The sequence below is a fragment of the Mesoplodon densirostris genome, chromosome 16 (assembly GCF_025265405.1).
Source record: "Mesoplodon densirostris isolate mMesDen1 chromosome 16, mMesDen1 primary haplotype, whole genome shotgun sequence".
Taxonomy (NCBI): Eukaryota; Metazoa; Chordata; class Mammalia; order Artiodactyla; family Ziphiidae; genus Mesoplodon; species Mesoplodon densirostris.
Genome location: NC_082676.1, coordinates 22,025,429 through 22,046,876, shown reverse-complemented (window position 1 = coordinate 22,046,876; position 21,448 = coordinate 22,025,429). Strand labels below are relative to the sequence as shown.

Sequence of the window (21,448 nt, the reverse complement as noted above, 5' to 3'; positions counted from 1 at the left end):
GTAGGTCACAATCGGATAAAAAGAGAACTACCCCCAAAAGACACCACTGAGCTCTGTGCTCACTTCCCGCCATCCCCATGACTGATGGCGGTGGGGCATCGGTGCAGTACCTTGAAGGCTCTGAGCACTGCCAGGGGGTCATCATTTGTGAGTCGGTGCACGAGCGAGGGCCACGCCCGATGAGCCAAGGGAAGGAGCTGGTTCTTGTGGGACTGCAGAACAACCACACACAGATCCAGCACATCCAAAACCTGCAAGAAAAGAGGACAGTATTTTGGCAGATAGTAAAGGCTTGAAACCAAATACCTGGGATCGAGTCACCATTTTAAAAGAGTAAAACTTAGAAACTCATGAGTCAAGGAAATATTTACGAGTCCTGACTACATGCCAAGCACTGGCTAGGTACTGGGTGGGGGGCACACAGGGACAAAATACTTATGTTTCCTTTCCTTGGCTTATGGTCAACTGGGGAAAGACTTCAGATAACACCGAAATAACAGGATGAATGATTACTAATTGTGACAAGTACAAGGAAGGAAAGTAAAGGGGAAAATGCAAGATAAAGGGAGGGATCTACACCATACCAACTGTCGGGAGGGCTTCTCTGAGGAAGTACCTTCTATAAGGAGGCACACTGGAAACAGTAACGAGGAAGACCCAGAGGAGGGAGAGCTTGCAGTGCTTAGAAAACTAAAGCAGGGCAGCGTGAAGTGTGACAGAGGAGGGGTAAGATGGGGCTGGACCTCGAAGATGTCACATTAAGACTTTTAAATTTTGTTCTAAATGTGGTGGGGGAGCCGTGGAAATGTTCAGGCACGTGCTATGATACAATTCATGTTTTTAAAAGGTCACTCTGGCTGCTGAGTGGAGAAGGGACTTGAAGTGGGAGTGAGAAGAAGTGAGGAGGCCCTTGAGGGAGCCACGGCGCATGTCCACATGGGAGGCGGGGAGTTATGCGGCTACATGGTCGTGGCCGAGGCAGAGAAGTGAAGGGTTTGAGACCTGTTTTGGAGATGCAATGGCTTAATTTGCTGAAGGACTCACTCTTGGGGAGATGAAGAGAGGTATCAAAAAGAGCTGCTTGGGTTCAGGCTTAGCCACTGAATAGATGCAGGTGCAGCTTAATGAGATAGAAACAAAGGAGGAGGAGGAAACCGGGAGGGTGGGTGAGATCAAGTTCTGTTACCTCTAAATGGAGAGGTCAGGTAGGCAGCTGGGACACAGGTCAATCTCAGAAGAAAGGTCTGGGGTAGACTAGATGTAAATTGGGGTTTTTACCTTCCCTGAGAATATGTTTCCTGATCTCTCATGTCTCAAAGCTCACTGAAGACAGACGACCTGCTCAGTGTCACAGGCAGTGGTCACCACGATGACCAAGTGCAGGCTTCCCTCCAGCACAGACGGGCCAGCCTTCCCAGAGCAGGGGAGGGTACACGTCTGAGTCAGGAAGACAGAGTGAGGTCTGCAGTAAACCCTTATTGGATGACTACTGTGTGCTGGTCACACGGAGACTGGAACAGAAACAAAAACAAAACAGGCCCTGCCCTTGAGGGCTGAATAGTTAGGAATAAGAGAAACCTCAGGAGAGCAGAGTAGTACAGTGGCAATGGCTTTGGTATCACTGACTGCCTTTGGATTTGAGTTCTGTCACTAACTGGGTAAGTTACATCATACTTGAGTGAATCATTCCCCTTCTGCTTGGAATGTTCTTCCCCCTCCGTTGCCCCCTGCAGGGCTGGCTCCTTCTCAGCCTTTAAGTCTCGACTTAAACGTTATCACCCGACAACTGGTCTAAATCAGAACGTAGCTCCCTCTTATTCAACAGGGTTTGGTAGAGTAGGTTCCCAAAATGTGTTTACTACATGGGTGCATTTTCTATCATAGAACCTTCTTATTACCTTCATAGCATTTCCTCCACGTATATGTGTTTGTGTATTACCCCTTTCCCCTCGAGAGCTAGGAAGTTCCATGAAGACAGGGATCACGTCTGCTTCGTTTCCTTCTATATACCCTCTGCCTGACCTGTAGCAGTCCTCAATAAGCATTTAGTGAATAAGCGAATAAGTGAATGAGTGTATATGCCACGTCTGATGCTAACTGTTTTATATTTATAGTCAATGACCCAGTGAGGTAGGTACCATCATTTTCATTTTACAGATAAAGAAGGTGATGCTCACAAAGGTGAACTGACCTACTGCAGGTGGCATGGCTAGTGAAGGGCAGAGCCAGGATGGGAACTCGGGTGTGCAGACCTGACTCCAGGGCTGATGCTCTCAATAGCTACAGTGTGTATACGCTGCTACAAAGCCTCCAGAAGAGGGAAGACACTTTACTAATGTTATCAACCAGACACCACCAACAAAAGGCTCCTGAAGAATGCCTCCGGAGTGGAAAACCCATCAATGCTAAGAAGTATCTCTGGGAAGACTAAGCAAATTCCGCAAAACCCAGATGCTGAGTGAGGTAATCTGTGGGTCAGGGTTTCCCAGCCCCCCACCCATGACCAGGGCAAAGTGCTCTCATCACTATCAGTAATGCACGGAGGCGGCTGTTTCTCACTCCTGTTTGGGGGTAGGGAGGACTGGGTCAGGCTGTGCTTTCCTTTGGGTGTAAGATCTGCCCCCCAGGTGATTCTGAAAGCTGTGTCCCCCATGCCCACCCTGCCCCACTGTCCTGTTATCGGAGTCACTACTGTATAGTTTAAGTCTTTGCTGATGGGGAGGCTGCTTGGGAAACTGCTAGCAAACAAGGATGTAAGATTAAGAAAAGTGTGGGTGCCAGGCCTAGGATGAAAATGGAAACAGAAACAGAGACAAGGGCTAGCGTCAGGCTTGGACGAATGACCACTTCAAAATATTAAAACCTGTGTCCCACACTAAGTCAGCTCAGAAAGTGATATCCTTTCCAAATCATATGACTTTTTACCCCTTGGAGATGCAATAACGCTCCAAAACTTTGTGGTTTTTAATTCTACCAAGGGGACTCAGATCCCTTTTGGCCTCTGGACTGACACAGAAAGACGTAAGACAGGCATCCCACAGATAAATTCCTCCTGATGCCTTCTCTTGGCCACTGCACACGCACTGGGAGATAAGGGGGGCCTCCTTGCTCATCCATGTAGTCATTGCCAATAGACCAAACCTCAGTCCCGCAGCTCTGTAAATGCAGGGAAAGGGCCGCACACTGACCTTCAAGCGGATTTTCAGATTTTTGTCTGACATCAAGTGGATGCAGCGCTCCATCACGTCCGTGGCTATTTGGATCTGCACTGGCAGTGGTGGCTGCACACTGGGATCAGTGTCCTTCTCATCCACTTCAGGAGGGTCTGACTGCTCCTCTGGAAAAAGAGCATAACTGGGGGCAGTGTTTTACGAGAGATGCCCCACCCCAACTTGATCTCCCAACTTCAGATCAGGAGTAAGACTTACAAGGGAAAATGTCTAGGAACTGATCCCAAGGAAACCATGTAAAATTTGGGTCAAGCTACGAGTCAAGATATTCACCGAAGCATTACCTGTAACAGCTAAAAACTGGGGGAAAACCTTCCACGTCCACTCAAGGGGGTACGGTTATATAAACCATGGTATATCCATACAATGAATGGCACATTATGAGGGCCTGAAAATTTGCGTTTACCAAGGGCTTTAATGACAAGGGAAAATGCTTATGAAATAACATTGTGTTAAAAAGAGAAAAGCAGGATACAAAACAGTGTGAGCACTATTATATAAAGTTTTATATAAAGACCAGAGGAAGTTCAAAATATTAACAGAGACGGGGTCATGAGTTAATGGATGATTTTTATTTTTTCCCTATATCCTTGGTCTTTTCTAAGTTGCCATTAATAAATATTTAAAATAAAAACATAAGAGGGCAAGATTCTAATTTGGAGCCCCGAGGCTGGCAGCTCCCTGGCTGGCCTCTGGGCCTTTACTCTCTTTCCTTTCCTTTTGGTTCATCTTTTGACTAAAGGGGGTACATGTCTGTCTTCTCTACCAGCCTGTAAGATCTTCTGAGGGCCAAGATGAAGCCTTACACATCTTGGTATGAGGGACAACACCAGGGCAGCCTGGTGCAATATACAGGGATGGGGTTTGGTCAGAGGACTAAAGTCTTGCCTCCACATCCTATTAGCAACTCCTCTCATCCCACGTCACCTCATTTGAAAAAAAGGGATAAAGCATGTATACCTCATCTGCTTGCTGAGAGAGTTAAATGAGATGAATGTCACCAGCTATTATCATTTTTTTCATTGCCTGGAGTGCTGCATTGCATGAGATAGGTGTAAGTTTGTAAATTAAAACAACAAAAAGACTTGAGAGTTGCATGAAACCCTGGCCAAAATTCCTCCCCTGAAGGTTTTCCTCTAGCTGCTTATAACCTCCAGTCTCCCCACACCCTCAATACCAGCTGTGCTCATTTACACTGAGCTAAGCATTGCTCCCCTAACTTTCTGCTATTTCAGTTTCCTCTGCTGGAAAAACAGAACCTTACAGTAGAGTCCACACCTGTCTCTAACAGACGCTGAAAAGATAAATGAAAATGCGTTTGTAGAATGCTTGGATTTCTTGGAGGAAGGGACCTCAGATATACAAGGTGCTCTTACTGTGGTTAAAACAAAAAACCCATGTCAAACCAACATCAATCCAAACATTCTTTATAATGCCAAGTGTGTGGTGTGTACTTGATGAAGGATAATTATAAGAATGATAAGGCTGTGCTTTTCTTTCTAGAGGAGGATTTGTTGTTTGAAATTCACCTACTGTGAAATGTTATCTGAGGGATGTGGATTTTGCTATCGGAAGAAAGATTTGATTCATTCGGTCTGCTCCTAGCCAACATCAACTAGAACCAGAAGATCCTAATCATGAAAGAATGGATTCAGTGACAATGCTAGAATGTCAAACAAGAATGGCAAATCTGGATTACGAGGGATCAAGATGCCTCTTCTTCATGGTTTCTAGGCTTGAGCAAGGGGTGCAGTTTACAAGAAGGATTGGGTTGGCTCAAGAAACAAAACTGAGAAGAAAAAGCCTGATAGATTTCTGATTAGAAAATTCTGTTCTTGGGGAGAATAACAACTCAACTCTGCATAAATCATTATTTGGGCCTTGTGATGCTTCCCTGCTATTTAGAAGGAACTTGTTGTAGTTAGTTGCATTGAACTACTATTTCCTGTTATCCTGGAGGTACTGGCTTCAGTTCACCAGAGTAGAGTGCCAAAAAAAAAAAAAAAAAAAAGAAAAAGAAAAAGAAATCTGCTCTCTTCCGACCTAACAAACTAATTTGGGACTCAGTTTGATTTAGGATAGTTCTGAGACCACCAAGCTCATTATGACTTGGCATTTTATATTTGCAGAGGAGATTCTAATAATTTATTAATCCTTTCGTGACCTGAAACTCCAGATTGAGCTTGTGAATAAAACAATAGGCCAGAGCTTCAACTAGCCTGAACTCCCTTCTCCTTTATCATATAAATTGGTAAGAAAAACACTGGAATCTACTCCTACCAATAAATAAAATAAATGGACAAAGCATATGAAAAGATAATGGGCATAAGAAAAAATTGTTAGGAAAGATGCATACAGAAAGATGCTCAACCTTTCTAGCAATCAAAGAAATGCAAAGTAAAATAACGAGAACCATTTTAATTTAGCAAGAAGTAAAACTGGTTAATAGTCAATGTTGGCAAGCTTGTGGTGAAACCAGTATTAATCCTGAACTGCAGAAGAGAAGGTGTACATTGCCACAACCTTTCTGAAAGACAATTTGGCAAGCATAACATGATGTTCATATCCCTGACCTAGAAATCTCACTTCTGAGATTTATACAGAAATATGCAAAAAGAAGAAAAAGGTCACGTGCATAGAATCATGCACTGCAGCACTGTTTATTAGAGTGAAAAGCTAGAAACTTCCCACAGGGGAATGTATACTTAGTGGCAGCTATTAAAACATTAGTTATGAAAACTCCATAGCAACATGAAGAGTTCCTTATTATATAATGAAATGCAAAAAGGGTATAATGCATTTAAACTGTGGCTGCAACCAAACAAAAACAGGTTTGCAATAGAAAAGGATGGAAAAAGACGACACACAAAGTGAGAATGCTTACGTCTGCATGGCGGGGGTTATTTGTGACCTTTCTTATTTCCAGACTTTCTATCATGATGTTTCATTGTTTTTATAATAATCTGCTCCCAAAAAGTAAAAAACAGCTGAGGCCAAAATAAATAATAGTTACCTTTTTCATTATCAAAATCCGAGACATTTCCATCTGCTACATCCTTTTCCTTGAGGTAGTTCAGCACAAACCGTTCAATGTCTTCGGCTGTTGTGGTATTCTCACGTCCTTTCTCAAGACTTGCTGGTCTTTGGCTCAAATGACTTCCCTCTTTCCCTACACTTTGCTCTTGGAGTTGCCCGAGATGACCTGTGTCTGGGAACCACTGGGCTATAAATAAAGTGTTATAATGATCACCTTGGTCATTGACAACAGGCATTAGTACTTTCTAAGTAGAATAAGCTCTCTGCCATGGCCTGCATGGTGCCCACAGGATCCAGTCCCTACCTGTCTCTCCAACCTCTTCTAACCACTCCTGGCTGCCCAATGTGCCAGGTATCCTCCTGCCTTAGAACCTCTGCACATGCTGTTCTTACTATCTGGAATACTTTAACCTCCTATGTAACATCTGGTTAATTCCAACTCACTTTTCATGTTTCAATACAAATATACGTTGCCTAGTAAAGCCATCCCTTGACGCACCCCCCCCCACCCCGCCAATCTAACTTAGGTCTTTTATACGCTTATACAGCACCATGTTCTTTTCTTTCAACTCATCACAATTTGTAATTACTGTATTTACTTCGTATGTATTGTTTAGTGTCTGAAATCTCCCATTAGACACTGTGTTCCATTGATCACCACTGGAAAGCTAACATGCCCAGCATGGAGTGGGTGCTCAAAATATATGCTGAATGAATAAATACGCTAGACTGGAGGAAAGCTACCAGTGACAAAATTCTGAGTGCAGGATACACTGCTCATTAGCGGAAGAGAGGCTCTGCAGAGCCTTGAGAGCGGACACAGTCTCACATAGGTATTTGATATAAAATGCTTCAGAAGGCTGGCATTTTCTCTCCAAACCTTTTCCTTTTTTAGTGATGCTCCAATACTTCTGATGTGTCACCGCAGAATAAGCCTTAAACATTACAGAACCAGTGGTTTTCAAACTTTGTCTTGAGGAGCCCTAGGGCTCTGCAGAAATGTCTCAGGGTCACAACAGGGAGGGCACCCAGAGACAGCAGGTTAAAGGATGGGAACAGGGTTTCTATGCCTTCTTTCACCAGCCCTGCTCCAATTTGAACTCTTTTTGTATACTGGGGTCCCCTAGGGCTTCATTTCAAATAAGGGTCTTAATACTTAAAGAATGAATCAACAAGAAACCCCTATGGCCTGAATTTTCGCCCTCCTTTTGCAGAGAGCAGGGGAGAAGTCTCTGATGACCTTTAGCACCTGCTAATCTCTTTTCTATCAAGGAGCATCTGCACAGACCACAGCAACAGCAGATGGGCTACGCCAGGGCCAGGCCACTGGGAGCAGCAGAGAGCAAATGCTAGATGGGAGAGCATTCGGTCCAGTACCTGGAGGTTCCTACATGGAGGAACCTCGATTATGCCATTTCTTCAGTGCCCAGACATAAATCTGTCCTTAATGTACTCTGAGGGACTGCATCCCCAATGGGTTAAAGCCAGGGCCCAGCATTTACACTGCTAAAAGTAGACATGCTGCAAAGATTATTTTCTAGATTTAAGGCAAAGCAGCTCGACCTCACTCTTAATGCAAATTAAACTATAATAAGGTGCACTTTTTCTCCTACTGGATTAGCAAAGATCACAAAGCTAGGTAATATACAGTGTGGGTGACGGGGTGGCAAAATTGGCGCTCTCTTACATTGCTGATGGGAGTTTAAATTGGTGCAACCTTTTCACGGAGCAATTTGAAACTCTTTACCTATCACAGATTTAAATGTAATACCCTCTAAGCCAGCAACTGTCTTAGGAATATACTCTACTGGTATACTCAGACATGTCCAAAATGACCTACAGAGAGTACACTGCAGCATTTTGGGGGTGGAGAGGGCGAAAGACTGGAAACCACCAAAATGTCCACCAAGAAAGGGCTGCTTAAATTATGGTGCAGCCACACAATAGAACATTGTGTCCAGAAAAACACGGCCTTGCATGTGTGGATGTGGCACAATCTCTGAGTGCTGAGGTATGTGGTATGGATGCTTTCTCATTTTCAAATCTACCCAATTTTTTTGTTGTTATGAATAATCATTGAATCAGTAGTTGGTGCTAAGCAGTAATTTAACTGATGCTTCTTGCCTTCACTGTGGAACCTAATGCTTTTTTAGTCAATGCCTGTGAAACACTGTGTATGTGGTAACTCAATTTCCTAAAAGAAATACTGGGTTCTTTTAAAACCTTTTGGAAGTTCTCTGAGACCACACTTTCACTCCCATCTTAAAAGAGTGACCATCAGTTAGACAATGCGAATGACAAGAGGACACGCCAGCAGACAGTGCTATTTTGATTTGGGTGAGACTGATCCACTCCCCAGTACTGCTTACCATTCAAAATGCAAGTGTAGTCGGGGTTATCTCAAAACTTTCAGAAAAGCTATCCCCACTTTCGCTGCTTTTCCTAGGATGCTCTCAAGTCAAGCTTAACCATCCTCATTTTCCTCTCTGCAATTTAGAGAAAAGGTGCTACACAGGATTCCTCTTTAGAGATGACCAAAGACACTGGCAATCTAAGGCAATTCAATTTTCATGGCCCAAATGGAGATATCTCCTGAGAGGATATATTTAATAGGCCTTTTGTTAATATATTTTTTAAAACTCAAACTGACATGTAGTAGTTACTCAAAACGCTAAGCGTGGAAGCCTGGGGTATATTTGGGCCATGGAAGCCACTCAGAGTCTAAAATCTATAAGCAGTAAGCCAGTCTTAGGAGTGTTTCCATGTTCTTCTTGGTCACCAGTGCCATCCCAGTGACTAGTCCAGCACACAGGCTTCTGAGTGGTTGCAAAATACAACCCCCACTCCTTCCCTTGGCCTACAAGGCCCCGTGGGATTCATCCTCACCCAGCCTTCCAATTTCATCTTGTGTCACTGTCTCCACAATGATCTCTTCTCCATTCTCCAAAGACTCCAAGCCCTTTCTTCCCTCCAGGCCTTTGCACCTGCTGTTCCCTTTGCCTGAATGTTCTTAAAAACCAGAAGAAGGATGTGACAGCTCCATATGTACTGATGGGCCCTTCTCAGCCTCCAGGTCTCAGCTCTAATGCTGTTTCCTCAGAAAGGAAGTGCCATGATCAAGTCCCCTGACCACTCTGCTACTGTCCTGTTACTCTCTTGCAGTAGCAGGAAAGCTCCTTGAGTTTAGTCATCTTGTTCACTGCTGAATCCTGACGACTTAGCACAGTGTCTAACATACTGCAGGGAATCTTTACTGAATGAATAAGAGAATACGTACACTGCATGTGAACGCTCATGAATGAATGAATGAACACTGGGAGTGGTATCAGCTACAGGGCAGAGGACTGTCCCTGTTCAGTCACCTTCCTTGAGAAACTTTCTTACATGGTCTTAGCTTTTTCAGCTGACAAAATGAGGTCAGTGACCTTTCCACCTACTTTGGCGGCTATTAGAAGTACTGAAATAAATACTGGAGGTATGCTCTTTGGATAAAAGGAACTCATGTATATAGCTCATATATATATATATATATATATATATATATATATTTTTTTTTTTTTTTTTTTTTCATTCGAAGATTGACTATCCAGTGAAGGGATTCTCTTTCTTATAGTCCAAAACTTTGCTTTTTTTTTTTTTTTGCAGTACGCGGGCCTCTCACTGTTGTGGCCTCTCCCGTTGTGGAGCACAGGCTCCGGACGTGCAGGCTCAGCGGCCATGGCTCACGGGCCCAGCCGCTAAACGGCATGTGGGATCTTCCCGGACCGGGGCACGAATCTGTGTCCCCTGCATCGGCAGGCGGACTCTCAACCACTGCGCCACCAAGGAAGCCCAAAACTTTGCCATTTTAATGGTGGGTAACACCTCCAACAGACACCCAACAGGGTGAAAGGGAAGTAGAGAAATTCAAACCACCTCATACAATTAAAAGGTTAAAAGAAAGTTTCTAGACCTGCTCTGTCCAACATGGCAGTCACTAGCTAGCTACATGTGGCTATTTAAGTAAAAGTTAAAAATTCAGTTCCTCAGCTGCACTAGCCACATGTAGTTATTGTATTGGACAGAATAGATATCGAACAGTTCCATCATCACAGAAAGGTCTATTGGACAGTACTGTTCTAGATTACCTGTGGACTGAATAATTTACATTAGTCCTGTTCGCCATTAGCATAGATACTGCTAACTCTAAATATTGTCAGAAGCAGTCTGGTATATTGAAAAGAACAAAGTTGTCATAAATCCTGACATGCCTCCTTATTAATTGTGTGACCTTGGCTAAGTAGGAGCTCACTGAGCCTTAGTCTTCCTTACCTGCAAAATAAAAATAATGTTTACATTTAGTCTGCAGGGTTTATGTCCCTGGGACAGAGCAGGGGTTCAATAGATGGTAGAGATTATTAAAAGTATAAAAACATAAGCAATGGAACTCTACCGTAACATGTGGGACCAGACAGACACCTATTCAAATAACATCCTCCATAGCATAACCCCAAACAAAGAAAAAAACAGTTAGGCGAACAAGGATACTATTCCTTCCCTCCAATCAGCATTAAAAAAGGGCTCTCAATGTACCTAATGCTGCCAGCAGGGCATGCAGTACACTGACAAAGGAAGTTGTTCTCTTATCATAAAATTGGTCCAGGGTAGCCAAGACATCTTGAACCACATCTGCCACCAACGGGAGCAGGCTAGCATCTGAGTTCTGTAGCATGACTTCCAAGACCTTCGGGGTATGCGGGTGGAGAGATAGATGACGCAGATTTAAAGAGATCCCATTTACCAAATAGTCTGAATTCTCATTGATCAGCTGCTGCAGGGAGTCGTAGCCACAAGCCTGGCAAATGTCCATCATGGTACTGATGGCCGCCTGACTGATAAGCAGGGTTTGGTCTCCAGCTTTCTCCAGGACTGGATAGAGGGCTGACATCAAGAGCAAACGGAAGTCTTTCCCTAGTGCGTGTGCAAAGTGGCCAATCCCTTCCAACTGGATGCATATTTGCCAGATGTTACTGTTCATGGAGCAGATCGTGGGACTTGGCTTTGAGAAGGTGGGAGAAGAGGTAGCCTGGTAGGTGTGTGCACCAGATGTGAGGGCCTGAATGCCTGACTGCATCATCATCAGCTCCTCTCCCACTTCTTCAGCTTCCAGGCAAGTGACCAAATACCAGTTTTCTTGGCTTGTGTATTCTTCAAGTATTGATGTCACGATCTCCCTCAGTTCCTCTGGGTTTGTTTTAATGTGTTTTTCATGAAGATTCTCTACCCCTAACCCAGAAGCCCCTACAACCAGTTCATTAAGGATCATGGCGGCCTGCTTCCGGTAAACCACAGACTCGTGGTACAGTTCCATAAAGGAATCCACGAGCAAGTAGAGGTTCCCATAGAAACCAAGAAGCTGACAAACCTGCCTCAAGAGCAGGAAAACCCTCTCGTCAGTGAAGAAGCGGAAATATCTCCTCTGCATTTGAGCCCATGGCCGCGAGGCTGAAGTCTCTGGAGAAGTGCTCAGATGCTCAGAGTTCCAATGCCGCTCTTCAACGATTTTGATGTCGGTCACGTCTAATTCCAGAACTTGGATAAGCGCTTTGGAAAGGCGCTGGAGATGGGCCACAGAGTTGAGGACAAAGTTCACTTTGGGGCCCAAGAGTTTCAGGTACCCGAGTAACAAGGAGAGAGTAGAGAATCTGCCCTGATCATCTTGGGAGTTCATCAGGCGGGGAAGGGACGTGGCAAGGGAGTGCAGGTTTTCTGACAAGATGTCAGCAAAGGCTCTGCTGCCCACCACGACTTTCTCATCTGCAAAACATCTCAGAATTTTATTGCACTGGGCTTGGACGTCAGGACTCTCATCATTTACCAGACTCACCAGAGCCTTCAGAAGGGGACCAGCTGATTCGACCAGTGACTGACTGCACTTCAAGAGAAGGGCCTCGACAAAGTCTATCAGTTCCAGCCTCACCTTCCAGTGTGGGTGAACTGAAACGCACTCAATTATCTTTTTAATAAGGACAGTCAACCTGTCGCCGGTATTTTTTACCCAACTGGCTTCCCTGTGAACCAACAGCTCCGCTACTCTGTGCTCCACAGCAGGCTTTGCTCGGACCTCTGAGACCCTTCTGAGCTGTTCATCAGCCATAATGAAGCTCACTGTCTTGTAAAAGACCTTTAGGGAAGACATGACAATGCTGTGCCCTTGTTTAAAGTCTCCTGTGATGACCCTGGTCAGTGTAGTTGAGAGGCCAGGTAAAAAAGAAGCAAACAAATCCCCCAGCTGCTTTTGCTCAAGTTCATCCAAGGACCTTGGATGGTCTTGACACTCACATTGAAAGAGTAGAACCTGTAAACATTTTAAGGCAGCCATTTTAATTTGTTTTGATTTCTCCTGTTCTGCTAGGCCTAACAATAAAGATACAGCAAATCCTAAGCGAGGCAGAATGGAGGGCTCATAAATAGTCAGAATGATGTCCCCATAAGCCGAGTGCATTAATGCACTGAGGCCCTGGATCACAGCCAATTTCAACTCCTCTGACACAGCTGCAGGTTTCTGGGAGTTGGGTGAATACAGGCAAGCAGAGAGTTCTGAAAAGAGTTCCTGGAGAAGTTCTTGTTCCTTCACACACGTTGAAGAGAGGACAAGGGTGATGCATTCCACCACACTCTGGATCAAGCGCTCTCTTTTGGGGCCCAGGGTCTTCAGGGTAAATCGCAAAGGGAAGAGGATGTACTGCTGAAGTTCCTGAAGGGCAGAGTCACTCACGACTTGTAACTGTGCCTGCAGACGCTCCACATTCTCCACTGTCTGGGTCTTTGTGAGCTGAACACAGATGGGACGCAAGACGCCAAAGGCCTCCTCTGGAGTATCAAAAACCGCCATTGTGCAACAGGCTTCCTCTCACTGAGGAAACACCCTGCAGGCTGGAGGGAGAAGACTTTTCAGTAAAGAAGGCCAAGCTCAAAGCAAATACAAAGTGAACTTGCACTCATTCATTCAACAGACATTCAGTGGGGGCTTATGTACCAGTCACTCCACACGGTGCTAGGCGAGCAGTGGAACGGAAAAGAGCCGGTTCCTAGTCTTAGGGAGCTCCCAGTCCAGGGAGGGAAGCAGATGTACAGTTACAACACAGTCTCTTAAGAATTAGGCTAGGCCTGTGCTTATGGTCCTACATGAGTGTAGAAGACGTATGCGTCATAACACTCAGAAAGCCAGGGTGGGTTTCACAGGAGGAAGATGCTTGAGCCAAGACTCAAGGGAGGAGTGAATTGGAACCTGTGGGCTATTCTAAGGAGTATGGATTTTAACCTGTGGTAGTGATGGAAAGCCACTGAAGGTTTTGTCTTTTTTAACTTGAGGTATAATATACATAGAGCGAAAGGCACTAGTCTTAACATAACAGCTCAGTGAATTTTAATGTACGCAGAGACTCATAGAACCACTACCCAAAATAAGATATATAGTATTTCCAGCACCCTGGAAGGCTCCCTCATGCCCCTTTGCAATCAACTCCTATTTCTCCTGCCCAGAGGTAACCATTACTCTGACTTTTATCAGCCTGGACTAATTTTACCTGTTCTTGTCATGGAGAGGTTTCAAGCAGAGGGTGATAGGAACAATTTTATGCACTGAAAAGACCCCCCTGGCAGCCAGTAATACAGGAGAAGACTCAGAGCTGGGTGAGACTGAAAGCAAAACAAAATGAAAGGGAGTGGCCAGAGAAATGGGAAAACCAGGAGCGCACACTATCACAGAGACCACGGGAGAAGAGAGATTTGAGCAGGATGGAGAGGTGGATGGCACGCAGGCAGTGAAAGGAGACAGGTTTATAGGTAAGTGAAGGAGCTGTGCGACTTTACACATGGGCTATCAGCCCATGACTTTGCATTTCCCCTCACAGAGAACAGGCTCTTTTCTCTGTGAGGGGAAATGCAAAGTCATGGACTGATAGCGAATAAGAAGGCGGGTAAACAGAGGGCTTGAGGAGAGAAATAAAATTCTCAAATATTCCCTTTGGGGAAGCAGAGCATGCTGGGAAGACACAAAAGTGTGGCCCAAGGGTACTGAGGACTGAGTTGAAGCTGGAGACCATTAAACATGCACAACTGTAAAACGCTGATACTGGATGGAGGCTTAGAGATCACCTAGTCTGGTGGTGTCTCCCTCTCTCTCTCTCTTTCTCTCTCTCTGTCTCAGATCTATTTGCCGGGGGCTTCTGAACAGATGATGACAAGAAAGTGTCCGCTGCTTCTCGCTGTCCCCAGTAGTGCTGGCAGGCAAGTGGTGCCTGGTGGGTGTGGGCAAGACCTGCTCAGCCCAGAGAGAGAGCTGGTGCTGGATCTCCTCCATGGGTCGGGAGAGGGCTCCAGGGCAACAATCAGGCTCTCATACCCTGGACAGAGTCTGGTCCACAGAACTCCATGAGAGGAAAGGCAATGCTGGTCTGTGAGGTTCCTTGGGGGGATATCTCCTGGTCTGTGACCCTCAAGAAGCCAGGGAAGGGAAGAAGCTCAAATCTTCCCTATTCCAGACTAGCAAAATGCCAGGTGTGGAGGCCAGAAAGCTGGGCCAGGGACTACTGACACCCTATCAGCACCAGCTCACACACTGATGACCCTGAGGCTACTGTGCCACGCCTTACCCAAGGTACTAGTAGTTAGAACAACAGAAGCAAAGGAAGTAACCACTTAATGGGACCCAACAGTCAGGAGCAGGAAATGCAAATAGAGCACCCTTGAGGTAGTGAACCTTAGTTTAACAGAAATGCTAAAGGAGACAGACAAGACTATGAAAAATAATTAAGACCAACAAGGAAATTCAATTACAAGACAAAAGATATTTCTTAGAATTTAAAAACATGTCTTTCCACACTAAAAAAGCTCAATTGATTAAAAAAAAAAAGGCGGTTAATTGCTGAGATCCAATTAGTGGCTGGGAAGATCAAGCAGAGCTATCTTAAAACTGAGCAAAAATACAAAGAGATGGAAAATGTGAGACTTGGAGCACAGATCTGGGAGAACCCACATATAAATAGCTGAGAATTCTGGAAGGAAAAAAAGGAACAGATGGAGGTGCTAAAACAAATAAATAACTGAAACATTTCTCTGAGCTGCAAAAGGATTTATCTGGAGATTGAAAAGACTGAAGGATACACATCTAGTCAAATTGTGGTAAAATTCCTGTACACTAAAAGATAAACGGAAAAAAAAAATCACATATGCCTTCAGGAAGAAACAACAAATAACTTATAAAGGAAAAAGACCGTCTTTGGACTTCTCATTTGCAATAGAAGACAGTGGAAGAGCATCTACTGACTGCAAATAAAGGATTGTGGCCCCCAAACCCTACTTACAGCGAAGATATTCAGCTGTCAGGGTGAAAGAGCCGTATGCAAGGATTCAGAGAGGGTAGCACCACGTGCCCTACCAGAGGACTCCATTCAAACAAGAAGTGACTCGAAACAGACCTAAAATGGGAAGATGAATGAAGAAGGAAACGTTGCTGGGTAACTTTTTTTTCTTTTAGTATGGAAAACTTTCTTCCAATAAAACGTTTAAGTGGAAGCCCAGCACGTAAAACAGATAAAATCAGAGGGTCTGGTTAAAGCTGGGGTGAAGGCGATGGCCGGGGGCTCTGCATCTCTCTTATTTATCTCAGGAGTTTCAAGACAGTAACCTGGGGTCCCCTGAACTATGTTCTCAGATTATATGACAAAAACTGTAATAGAGCAAGTGAAGTGAGAACACAACCTGTCCCAAACTGAACTTATCCGTTTTCTTCTGTATTCCCTTTGTGACTTATGGTCCTCACCGGGGCTAGACGCCTTAGCCTCTCTGCTTTCGTTCACCTCCCTCTTAATTCCACTGTTCCCTTAAATTTCATCAGTTCTACCCCTTCAACATCTTTCAAAGTTGTTGATGATGATAATCATCTATTTGATATTGGACTGACCGTAATGGTTTCTTCTCTGGCCACCCTTGCCTTGTGTGCTTGCCCTTCTTGAATCCGTATTTCACACTGACATGTAAGTAATTTTTTTAAAACAAAAATCTGGATCACTCTTTTCCATGTTTAAAATCCTTCACCTGCTCTTTGTAGCCTGCCTAAAGCACAGACACCTTTTTTACCATGGCATACAGGGCCCTGCACCATCAGGCCCCTGCCTGTCTCATCAACCTCATTTCGCACTGCTTCACCCCTTGAACTTGAAACTGCAACCATGTGAAATTATAAAACTTGCAATTTCCTAAACAGGTAGTGCTATTTCATATTTTCCTCCTTTCTCCTACCACTGTACGTACTGCTATTACAGTATTTAGCATGCTGAATTATTTTGTATATGCCTGTTTTACCTACTTTAGACTGGGCAATCCTACACCTAGAACCTACAAGGGCATCTGGCATATGATAAGCACTCAGAAACATCTGTACAGATTCTCCTTTCAAGTAGGATATAGTAAGGTATGGCAGGCCAATACTCCTGGTGACAACTAGAGAAACCAGATAAATTATAAAAATCGTTTCTTAAAGCATCAAATAATTGCAGAAGCAACAAAGACCAGATGAACTAATACTCTAGTGAAGGATGAAAGTTCACAGTAAGTCAACAATCAATAGTTGGGTTTTTTTGTTTGTTTGTTTGTTTTCCATTTGCTGATCCTGGACATGGCTCAGGATTACGAAGAGGCCCAGGCTGAGGGCTGTCACTGAGGAAAAAGAAACCATGATGCTTTTAATGTGGTCATATAGGAATGGAGTCCTATATGCAAAACCGTAGTCTTCAGGGATCTCAAAATACATGACTTCTGAGAGAAGGCTGCTGCTGGGGGACAAATGGCTGAGAAACGTCCAAACAAATGAAAGAGATCAACCCACAGATTCAAGAAGCTCAGCAAAGCCCAAGTTGACAATACAAAGAGAAACACACACAGACACATCATAGTCAAACTGCTGAAAAACCAAAAGTATGGAGAAAAATCTTAAAAGTAATGCAGCAACAGAAGTGACAGGCAACTTCTCTAAAGAAATGATGAAATCCAGAAAAAAACAGAATGACATCTTTAAAGTGTGAGAAGAAAGTAACTACCAACCTTGAATTTTACACCCTCTAAAACTATTTTTCACAACTGAAGGTAAAATGCAAGACAATAATGCACAAAAGGTGCATGGATAGTATAAAAGGAGTTACGTGTATTAAGAGTCTAGCAGTATCAGGAAGTGATTAAAAAAATCTGTATTAGACTGTCAAGCATGCATGCCAAGAATGCATGTTGAAATCTATAGGGTAAACTCCAAAAGAGCTATAAAAGTTCAGACAGTAGTAAAAATGGGATAATAAGTACTTTTGATTGATCCAAAAGGTGAAAAATGAGAAAAAGGAAAGCAAAACTGGTGGGTCAAACAGAAAACAAATACTTAATAAGATGGTGGACAGAAGCCCAACTGAAACACTGATTACAGGAATTCAGAGCTTCTCAACAGTGGTACTACTGACATTTTGACTGGATAATTTGTTGGTGGAGAGCTCTTCTGTGCACTGTCAGATATTTAGCAGCATCTTTGGCCTCCGTCCCCAACATGCCAGTAGCACTCCCCCAAGAGTACCAACCAAAAATGTCTCCGGATACTGCCAAATGTCCTGTGTAGCACAAAAATCGCCCTGGATAAGAACCGCTGGTATAGAATCAACTTCATCCCAATCAAAACCCCAGCAGCATTTTTATAGAAAGTTATAAGACGACTCTAAAATTGATATGGGAATGCAAACAACCTAGAATAGCAAAGACAATCTTGAAGAAGAGGAATTAAATTGGTAAATTTTGGTGGTATCATTTTTAAGACACCACTGATTTTAAGATTTACTGTAAAGATACAATAATTAAAGGGCAAAAAGAAAGACAAACAGATTAGTGGAACTGAATAGAGTCCAGAAATAGCCCCCACATATACAACAGAGAGTCCATATGTAGACTCACATACCTGACAAAGTTGACACTGAAATCAACTGGGAAAGAATGGTCTTTTCAATTAAAGGTACTGTGCCACCTGGCTATCCACATGAAAAAATATATAGGTCTTGATTACATCTCATACTAGACTTAAACATGAAATGTCAAATAACAAAGCTGTCTGAAGAAAACAAAGAACGTCTTTGTAATCTTGGAGTAGCCAAAGATTTCTTAAACAGGACACAGAAAAGAGCTAACCATACAAAAAAATGATAAATTGGACTACACTGAAGTTAATATAAAAGATTTTCTATAAATCATTAAGAAAGACAATCCAACAGAAACATGGAAAAGAACTTGAACAAGCATACCACAATAGGGGATATCCAAATGGCCAATAAACATATGAAAAGATATTAACATCACTGCTCCAGAAAATGCAATATAAAACCACAACAAAATACCGTTACACACCCACCAGAAGGGCTAAGCTGAAAAAAAGGGGAAAAAAAGAAAAAGGAAAAGAAAATCCTAGGCGTTGGCAAGGATATAAAACAACCAAAACTCTCATTCAATGCTGGTAAGAGTGTAATTGATACAACTACTTTGGAAAATCCTTAGGCAATATCTATTATTCTAAAGGTAAACATACATATGCTCTATGATCTAGTAATCACATTCTTTGATATATACCTAACAGAAATACATACATAAATTTACCAATAGATGTGTTCTGGAATACACTAGCCACAACTGTCCCCACAAAGAAACTACCCAAATGCACATCTATAGTAGAATGGATAAACTGTGGTATATTCTCCCAATGGGATACTATACAGATGAAGACTTACCACAATTGGAGATCTTCAAAAGAATGGGTTACGGGCTCAGAAATACATAAAACAGCTTTCTGTAAGGAAGAGAGTATAACAAATTGCTAGTATAGCATGACTATAAAAGGCAATCATATACCTTTATGGGATGGTCATGAAATCACACCTGTGTGACAATATGTCAATTACAGAAGGAACTGCTCAGAGATTTAGAAGCTTAGGAGTCCTAGATTCTAGTCCGATAAAATGCAACACTGATTAAAGTGGCACTGCAAAGTTTGATGTTTATATAACTGACAGCAACTGGGGTATTCTGGCCCAGAAAGTGATACTGGGGTGAGGCATTCAGAACAAGCTGATTCTCAGGGTGAGCCGAGAAAACAACCCAGAGTTCAACTGTGGCAGACAGTGACTATATAAACCAGTTCTTGACTCTAACCCTTTCTGAGTTCAGTGTACCCCTTCCGTGGTCATAGAAAGCAGTCACTGGGGAGGTGGGGGAAGAGATCTGCAATCGGAGTGCTTGAGTGAACCCATTCCCCTGGCAGCTTCTTCCCCTCCTTCCCATCTCTTTCTGCCTTTTCACAGGAATGGGCTGTGTAAGATCCCTGGGCCATGGCATCCAGGTGGTGCAAACGGGACAATCTGTAGGTGCTATACTTTACAGACACTTAAAAGATAAGATACTAGACCACAAGGTATTTATTGTATTATATAGTTAAAAAGTGAAAAAGGGAGGAAAAAACCCCAGGGAAGTACAAAAGGAACTCAGAAGAAGAATGAACACCAAAAGGGAAGGGTTCATGGAGGGAGGAGGATTTATGTTGGGGTGGGGGGACTACACACTTGGGGCTGCATGGGAAGGCTGTTCAAGGAACAATACCTCACAAGCAAAGGCCAGAAAGCAGAAAAGTTGTAGCCCCTAATAAAGGCAGAGACGAGAGGGAGACACCATCATGGCAAGTGAGCCATGCCTCACACAGGGGTGATGTTCTGATGAAACCGCCTGCTCGGGGCCTTTGTAACTTGCTGTTCCACGATATATCCTCACGGCTTGCTCTCTCACCTTTCAGGGCTTTACTCAAATGTGAATTCTGAGGGAGGCCTTCTCTGATCACCCCAACTTAAAACTGCAACCCACCCTCACTCCTCCCCTGCCTTGCACTCCCAATCTCCTTCCCCTGCCTTTGAAATTTTCCTCCATAGCATTTAGTACCATCTGTCAAACCAAGTTATCCACCTATTTATTTGTTTATTGTCTCTCTCTTCCCGCTAAAATATAAGCTCTATGAGGGCAGTAATAGTTGACAGTTTTGTTTATTGCTTCCGGCAAAGAGGAGGCATTCAATAAATGCTTGTTGAATCCATCACCATAGACCAAGGTCTGGCTCTCTCTTTGGTGGATCTTTGATATCAGATATGTGTGAACTGGAGTCTGGGAAAAACCCACCATCCTCTTCTTCTCCTGGGGTGAGTTATTCCTACAGGTAGTTGATCTCATCCATTACAGGAGGATCGTACTAGATTGACTCTCAGGTGGCATTCATAGTTCTAGATTTTGACTGTATGCCAGCCCATTTTTTAGGGTGTTTCCAGACAGAATGAGTATGAGAACAGGAATCTGACAATCTGGGTGATAGTCCTGGCTCTGACAGTACCTGAAGTGTGGTTTCCATGAATTTTAGTTTCTTCAACATAAAATAAACTCGGTGGATAAGATGATCTCTAAAACTTCTAACTTTGAATTAACTAGCACATGGTAGAAAGACTGGGTTTAGATCCCAGAAATAGGAGTTTAAATAAAAGAATTGCCAACACAAGTTCTTGACTACAAAGAAGAGAATTAATATTTGTTGAAAAAACCCACCATATGCTAGGCAATGTACACAAATAAATTCCTCGTCTATAAGCTGAGTAACGCAAGGTTCAGAGAGATTAAGTGATGCCCAAGGTTACACAGCAAGCAGTGGGATTCACCTCAAGCCTGTGTGACTCCAAAGGCTGTATGCATTCTTTTCACTACACCAGAGGTTTCCAACCCAACTGTTTATCAGAACCAAGGGGAAACAATGTAAGTACAGATTCCTGGGCCTCACACCAGATCTACTGAATCAGAATCTATGTTGGGGGTGGGGTGGAGCAGGTATGTTTTGGGAATCTATTATAAAAGTTTGCAAGGTCAGTCTGATGATCCATGAAGTTGCTAAGACAGTAGAGTAGATCTCAAATGTTCTTACCACACACACAAAAGGGTAATTGTGTGAGGTGATGGAGGTGTTAACTAACCTTATTGTGGTAACCATTCTCAATATATATACACTGATACGTGTATCAAATCATTACATGGTACATCTTAAACTTTTACAATGTTGTATGTCAATTCCATCTCAATAAAGATGGGGGGAA

The 21,448-nt window shown here is 43.4% G+C and overlaps 1 protein-coding gene across 9 annotated transcripts in view; it reads right to left on the bottom strand.

Moving 5' to 3' along the window:
- The window catches only part of TTI1 (TELO2 interacting protein 1), a 43,364-nt gene that overhangs the window by 15,942 nt on the left and 5,974 nt on the right, over nt 1-21,448 (bottom strand). For 3 of the 9 annotated variants that reach the window (XM_060078642.1, XM_060078644.1, XM_060078643.1), the window contains exons 2-6: nt 15,614-15,727; nt 10,839-13,181; nt 6,244-6,453; nt 3,189-3,337; nt 111-251 (exon numbers count right to left, since the gene is read on the bottom strand). In XM_060078642.1, coding sequence (XP_059934625.1) covers nt 111-251; nt 3,189-3,337; nt 6,244-6,453; nt 10,839-13,140 — 2,802 coding nt within the window. In that variant the 5' untranslated portion in view covers nt 13,141-13,181; nt 15,614-15,727. Of the gene's footprint in view, nt 1-110; nt 252-3,188; nt 3,338-6,243; nt 6,454-10,838; nt 13,182-13,834; nt 13,887-15,613; nt 15,728-19,060; nt 19,120-21,448 lie in introns of those variants that run through there. The other 6 variants (XM_060078639.1, XM_060078638.1, XM_060078646.1 and 3 more) reach the window with 4 other exon arrangements.